Genomic DNA, 7,311 nt, shown 5'->3' with positions numbered 1-7,311 from the left:
CTCTAGCCCGGGAAACACAGTGAGACTCTGTTTCAAAAAAAAAAAAAATGGCAACGTATGCCTTGGTATTTTATCCAATTTCTTATTTGTGGAGACACTTGAATAATTTTTTAAAAGACACAAAATTAGGACAAAAAATTTCTCTGAAAATAAAATTATAGAGACAGCTTCAGTTCAGGGAAAAGAAGTGGAAACATATATATACCATTGACCCTTGAACAAGTTTGAACTGCATGGGTCCACTTATATGTGGATTTTCTTCCGCCTCTCCTCCACCAACCCAGATAACAAGACCAACCTATCTTCCTCCTCCTCCCCCTCCTCCTCCTCCTCGGTCTACTCAACATGAAAACAATGAGGATGAAAACCTTTATGATGATGCACTTCCATTGAATGAACAGGAAACATATTTTCTCTTCCTTATGATTTTCTTAGTAACATTTTCTTTTCTCTAGCTTACTTTGTTCTAAGAACACAGGATATAATACATAAAACATACAAGATATGTGTTGATCAACTGTTTATGTTATCAATAAGGTCACCAGTAGTCTATTAATAGTAAAGTTTTTAGGAAGTCAAAAGTTATACAACCTCCACATTACTGAAGGGTCAACTGTACATAAAATTAAAGTAATGCTAAAAATAAGAAGAGTGTGTTCACTAGAAATTGAAATTGCCAGTAATTGGCTATTTCCTCTAAATTACTAAATTGTTGATAAATTTATCATAATAATGCCACTGTTCATTAATATTTATTCAGATGCAAGAAATACACTAGAAATTTGTTATAATGCCACCTGCTCTAAAGCAAAATTTGATGGAAAGCAGATACTTCTTAGAAATCACATATGGAGGTTTAGAAATTAGAGGCTCAAGAGAATTTCATTATATTTTACTCATTAAGGTGTCCATGACATCCTAAGTACTATGGTAAAACTTTATTATATGAGTAAAGATAGCATAATCAATAAGCTTTTTTCTCTTTTTCACAATTAATGGTTTTTCATCTCATCAAGTGTGAACAATCTGAACTATCTTTTAGTCAGTATGAAAACTCCTGTTTATACGTCATTTTTTGGATTTGATGCAGTTTGCTAAACACATTATAACTTCCTTAAAACGCAGTCAAGTTAGGGCAACATTAATGCTTGTTTTATAGATTAGCCATTTACATTTTTTGGTCATGCTTCTGTTATATGTAATTATTTATATGAAGGAACAGGATCTGACCCATGGCCTGCGAAGCCTGTGTAACAATGGTCCATGTTATAACAAAATCATAATTCATCAGGAACAGGGATGAAGTGGTAATAGATTTGAAATTAGGCATATCTAATTGAGTATCAACTTTGCAAACCCTCCAGTTGTGCAACCTTTGGTAATTAACCTCTCTGGGTCTCAGTTTCCTCACTGAACAATGGGAATGGTAACATCAGTAGATTGTGTGAGAAAAAAATGAAATTATGCATGTAAAGTGTCTATAATAATGCCTGCCATATGCTAGGGGCTTAATAATGCTAGTGCTCTTTTCTTTATATATAATAAGAAAAGGAAGAACCACTGAAACGTTTAAGTTGACAATTTAGACTCTTAGATGGCTCCAAGAAAGTGGGAGCTATATGGTTCTTTAAATTTTCAAGGAACCAAAGAGGAAATATTAGAATCCTGAGTATCGTCATGAGGCAGAAATGAGATTTAACTGCCTCTTGGCATGGCTAATACATATTTCACAAAAAGAAGCCTTGAACGCTCTACTCTGGCCATATCCTCTTAAATTTCCTCTGCGTAGTAGTGGTTTGTTACTTAACATGAAGAAGCTTACACATGAAGCCAGAGAGTAAAGGCTCCTAGACCCTGGGCATGCCATCTGCCTAGCATTAAGCAAGAGCTGAAAGTCAGTTACAGAAGCAAAGTCATTTCTAATATGATTTATGTTCCATCCTCGAATGTGGCAGGAAGACTGCAAAAGATATTTGGAAGCCAATGCTTCCTCTGAATAAAGCAACCGAGTATGTACTAAGCCTCTCTCCTTGGACCACGCTGGCCTGTTAGATAAGTTGCCAGTATGGAGTCTGTGAACCCTGGAGCAAACTGGCTATCTGGGATGAGAAAATATCTTGAGGCCAGTGATCATTGCTACCGTAAATGCACAGTGCACCGTATAAACACTGGGGTCAGACAACAGATATCCAGGATATTACTCAAAAACATATCTAGCTCAAAGCTGACAAGATAATCTGTTCCTGTGAGCACGAAGCAGACTGGAATGCTGCAGCTATGACCTACTCAAGGAAAGAAAAAAGAAAGTGAAACTCTCCAAGGGCCCCCTCTCAGGATCTTTATGCAGGCAAAACTCCAGCAGACTTCAAAGGGAGTGTTGCCTAAGGAGGGGGCACTGCTCCAAGCCCACAGGGGGTATCATTTCCACGATCATGTTGCCATCTACATTTGGTGGACTGGCAAATGCAAATATTTCAGATACAAGTTTAAACAGATGAAAAAAGAAGTGTGAAATAGCTTGGAGATTTTCTTGCAAAAGAAACCTCAGAATTCCAGGAAAAGCATTTAAAATCAGAAGCTTCATAAGTTATTCAAAAGTCCCATGAGGGTAATTGATGTGTGACTGTACAAAAAATAAATGTTTTTTTTAATTGACACATATTGTACTCCAACGTATCACATGATCGCAAAATTGTGTACTTAAAAAAATAATTTTCCAAACTTAAGCACTATTAAAAGATCAGTAATATTTTTCTAATTGAAGTATAGACTATATTTTGATGTTTTAACAAAGTTTTAACATACGTGATCCTGATTAATGCAGAAGAGCCAAAATGCACCAATATACTTACAGGAGGACCTAAGGGAGCAGGGAGGTGGAGAGATAAGAAAAAGGGAGAGATGAATTAGTGAATATGAAAATGTTAAGATTAAATAAAAGACTGGAGCAACATCATAATCATCAGCATAATACATGGGACATGGAAGATATTTAGAATTCAGTGATTCTTAATCTTTTATTTAGGTCATTAGAGCCTTGGAGACCATCTCAGAAACATGCATTTATACCTGCACACAAAATCTTACATAAAATTTCAAGGAGTCTTCAGATTCCCTGAGGCCTATCTATGGATTACTGAGAGGTTCATGTACGTTTAGTACAGACTGTCTAATTGATCAAAGTTTAGATAAAATATGAATTAGGAGGATCTTTGGTATTTTATGGTAGGCCAGTCATAGAGAATTGATATACAACTTCTTGAGTTTGCTAAAACAGCCAAATCAGAAATGTACCTATTCTTTGTTCTAAGAATGTATTTCACTCGACAGTACTGTAAATAAATATATGAAAGACTAAGTTTAGTGTTTATAGAGATTTCTTTAAAACTATGTATTCAAGATAGGCAAAATCTCGGAAAATTTCAATGTTTCACACACCATATAACAATTAAAACACCAGTTCCAAGTAGCAAGGAAGTTGGAAACTGACTTTGCATAAGCACAACATTTTTACTCTTTTCCTTGAATACTCTTTTTTTGACTCAAAGATCATTTTCATGATTATCTGACTCCACTGTTTTATCATTTCCTTTTCCTCAAAATAAATTTATAAAGCATCCTCTATTATAAAACTTTACACTTTGTAAAGGGATACCCATACAAGTTTCCAATTATTTAGATTCCACAAGGTTTAAAGACAGCTTTTGAGAATGCTCTTTTAAAAATTAAGCAGGTGCTTTGCTCAAATTAATGATTTTCAATAAACCCTTTTTATTTTGACATCTTTTTCAATGCAGAAGAGGAAATAAGACCCATCACATCGATCTGCTATCTGCTGTTCTTGACAGGTTAGTGCTTCTACTGTTTCAACACTTAGTAATTGATTATTTTTAATTCTAATAAATACTTACAGAAAATACTAGAAAATAATACTTCATAGCATGCTAGAGTCAAGCCTTAAATTACCTTATCTTGCAAGGAAGAATTGATGGCCTGCTAAGACCTCATGGGGTCATTTACAGTTTTGAAATCTTAAATTTTATTAAACAAGTAAAACAGTAAGTGAACTCACTTACACAAATTACCTTCGTTTCAAGAAAATTTTTTTATTTGAGTTTTCTGTTTGACTTTGCAATAGAGATTTGGCCTGAAAGCAAAAATTTACTGGGAGTCAGGACAATTGGTTCTATTTCAAGTTCTGCTCATAAAAAATTGCATGGCCTTGGTGAAATCACTTGACTGCTCTGGGCCTCCATTTCCTCGACTACAAAACGAAAACTCGGGATTGATTACTAAGGCTCCTGTCACCACTAAAATTCTATGGTTATACGAGAAGGATAAGAGTTCCCAAATTTTGAAAAGAATGAGAGTAAATGCATGACAAAATTGTGCCAGTTGGATAAAATGATAATAAAGCTCTCCGAGACATGTGGCCCAGTGGCCCAAGGCAGATGTTTCTGCAGAGCACCGATGTTTACCGGCCACCTACAGAGATGAAAACATTGGGGATGTTGTACTCAGTGCAGCTAAGAAACCCTCTGCTGTTCACAGAAAGGACAGACTTAACCTGACCCAGTAAATAAGCCAAAATGGTGCCAACGGTTACTAAACTGTAATTAATTAACAATATTTTGCAAACTTCTCCTTACACTTTGATGGAGGTGAGGAGAAGATAAAAAAGAATTCCAGGTCTAGCAGAGAAGATTTGAAGACACACACTACCTCCAACAAGACAATATTATCATTAATTAGCAGGAACAGATGCGGGAGCCCAACCCAAACACGAATGACACAGAGCAGCTGAAAGAGACACTTACCAGATTCTCCTCTTCGGCCCCTCTTACCTCGTTTCCCCGGAGGGCCTGAAATACAAAGGATAATGTTTTCAGTGTCGTTTTAACCATTTTTCCTGGTTCCAAAATGGCTCGTAAATAATTTCCATATATTTTCTCACTGTCTTAAACTACCAACTTCAAGAAAGGGGCCAGATATTTGTAAAGGTCAGTATTGTCTTCAGTGTTTCAGGAAAACTCTTAAGCGTCATTTAATTATCAAAGCTGCTCTAGATATCTAATCATTAGTGTTACTTAAGAACACTAATGATTTCAGAATTGTTTATCCTGCTCAGATATCATCAATAAAGAAAAGTTTTGCGAAGAAAATTGGTGGTGCTGAGATTTTATGTTTCTTAGCAATATTTCGTTTCTGAAGGTTTCAGTATATTAATAATTAAAAGTACTAAGTCGAAACGACTATAGTTTTTGTTCATTCAGGTCCATCATGATTTCTTTGAAAATATTTAGTTAGCAGTTAGTTAAATGTAGATATTAGTAATGGAAATAATCCTTACAGATATTTCTATTTTATTAAATGTGAATATATGGACTTTCTCTAATTAAGAACCACCTGAATAAAATCACAATCCTTATAATTGGACAGTGTTCAGGTAGTAACTATAGGCCTCATTTTTCTACAGGGACTGGATCATTATTGTCATTGAACAAATAGTCTTTATGATGATCCCATTTTAAAAGTAGAGAAAAACTTTTTTTTTTTTTTTGAGTGAGTTGCCAGTAAAGACCACCAAGCTAGTATGTACCCGACTTAGCACAAGATTCTAGACAGTCATGTCTTTCAAGCCATTATTCTCAATTATATAATTTCTGTCCTCATTTCCTTAGGTAGGAATAGCTTCCACTGAATTATGGTTCAGGCAAATAGAAGAGAATAACTAGCCCACAATGAAAATTGAAGTCTTATAATATTTGCTAGGAGGAAAAGGCCAAGGAAAATAGTGAACTGTTTGGTTTTAAAGAATGAGCTGCTAAGTAGGACTGATGACTTCCAAACTCTAGAAAGTTCAAGACACAAGCTGCACAGGTCTTAGTATCCAGCTGACTTTCAACGTGATCTGAGCTACCACCTTCCACGTGGAAACGCTATCATGAGAAATAAAAAAAAAATCAGTGGGGCAGTTAGTTTCCTCCTAAACTCTTACACAGAATAAGTCTGACCATCTGTGCTTTGTAGGAGGTTAAAAAACAAGCAATAAAATCAATTGAAAATATTAAAAGAAGCAGCTTTGCGGCAAGGTCCAAAACTGTCAAAAGAAAATTCAGATTTCTTTCTGTATTCTGGAACAAAGAGATGTTTTCATCACATTCAAGGTATTTTGGGCCAGATACAGAGCAGAAGGAGGATCATATAAATAGATAAATAAACCCAGGGGGACGCTAATGGGTATGAAAAATATACATTTGTACACCAGCTCAAACACACACACATATTGACATTCTGATATATGCAACTTCCTTAAGACTAGGAATTATATTTTTTCTATTACAACATCACTTAAAATAAGAACTATTTACCAATTACTATATACTTACAAAGTCTGTAGTTCACACAGTAAGAAAATTAATAGAAGCCATTGTTGATGAGATCATACATGAGAATTTTCCAATATTGAATATAGAAGTTCTAAGGTTGAACTTATACTTCAAGTAGCAAATAAAAATAATTCACATTAAACACATGGAAGGAGAAGCTCAGGAATATTTAAGGATAAAGAGAAAATGTCAAAAACCACCAGAGGGAAAATAATACAGTGGAAAGAACTTTGACTGACTGTTGTCTCATCCACAATAAAGGTGCCAGAAGGAACCAGTTCTGATTTTTATGACATGTCTTAGAAGCCTATAATTATTACTTATTTATTGGAAATTAGGCTATTTGCCATTTTACCCTTGAAGGATGTTTCTTTTAAAGAATAAAATTTATCAAGGAAAAACAATAGATTGCACAAATGTTTAAAAAAGCTTAAAAATATTTAAAAGATAATGGATTATGAAAAATGACTAAAGAAGCAATGATATATTTGGAAGAAAGCAAGAAACAAAGTAAGAATATTTCTGAACATGTCTGCAAGCTTAAAGAAATGAATCAAATGCCATAGAAAATCTGTTATACGGAGAATTGAAGAAGAACAGAATGCAAGGAAACTGAAAAGACATTTGACAAGACAGATGTCTATTGAATATAGCAGGGTTTTACAAAGAATATCATAATGTATGAGAGAGAAGATGAGGCTAAACCAAGTTATGAGAAGATGAGAATCTAAACTCTACTGAATTTACAAAGCAAATACTGACTTTAAGAAAAGCATGTTGGTTGGGCGCGGTGGCTCACGCCTGTAATCCTAGCTCTCTGGAAGGCCGAGGCGGGTGGATTGTTTGAGCTCAGGAGTTCGAGACCAGCCTGAGCAAGAGCGAGACCCCGTCTCTACTAAAATTAGAAAGAAATTAATTGGAC

At 35.0% G+C, this 7,311-nt stretch overlaps 1 protein-coding gene across 3 annotated transcripts in view; it reads right to left on the bottom strand.

Moving 5' to 3' along the window:
- COL25A1 (collagen, type XXV, alpha 1) overlaps window positions 1-7,311 on the bottom strand; it is a 358,759-nt gene that overhangs the window by 174,757 nt on the left and 176,691 nt on the right. For all 3 annotated transcript variants that reach the window (XM_012655108.1, XM_012655107.1, XM_012655109.1), the window contains exons 3-4: window positions 4,818-4,862; window positions 2,853-2,860 (exon numbers count right to left, since the gene is read on the bottom strand). In XM_012655108.1, the coding sequence (XP_012510562.1) occupies window positions 2,853-2,860; window positions 4,818-4,862 (53 nt within the window). The remainder of the gene's footprint in view (window positions 1-2,852; window positions 2,861-4,817; window positions 4,863-7,311) is intronic.

The sequence above is a fragment of the Propithecus coquereli genome, unplaced genomic scaffold, assembly GCF_000956105.1.
Source record: "Propithecus coquereli isolate 6110/MARCELLA unplaced genomic scaffold, Pcoq_1.0 Scaffold46, whole genome shotgun sequence".
Taxonomy (NCBI): domain Eukaryota; kingdom Metazoa; phylum Chordata; class Mammalia; order Primates; family Indriidae; genus Propithecus; species Propithecus coquereli.
Note: the sequence above shows the minus strand (reverse complement) of the source record. Positions and strands in the feature narration are given on the sequence as shown.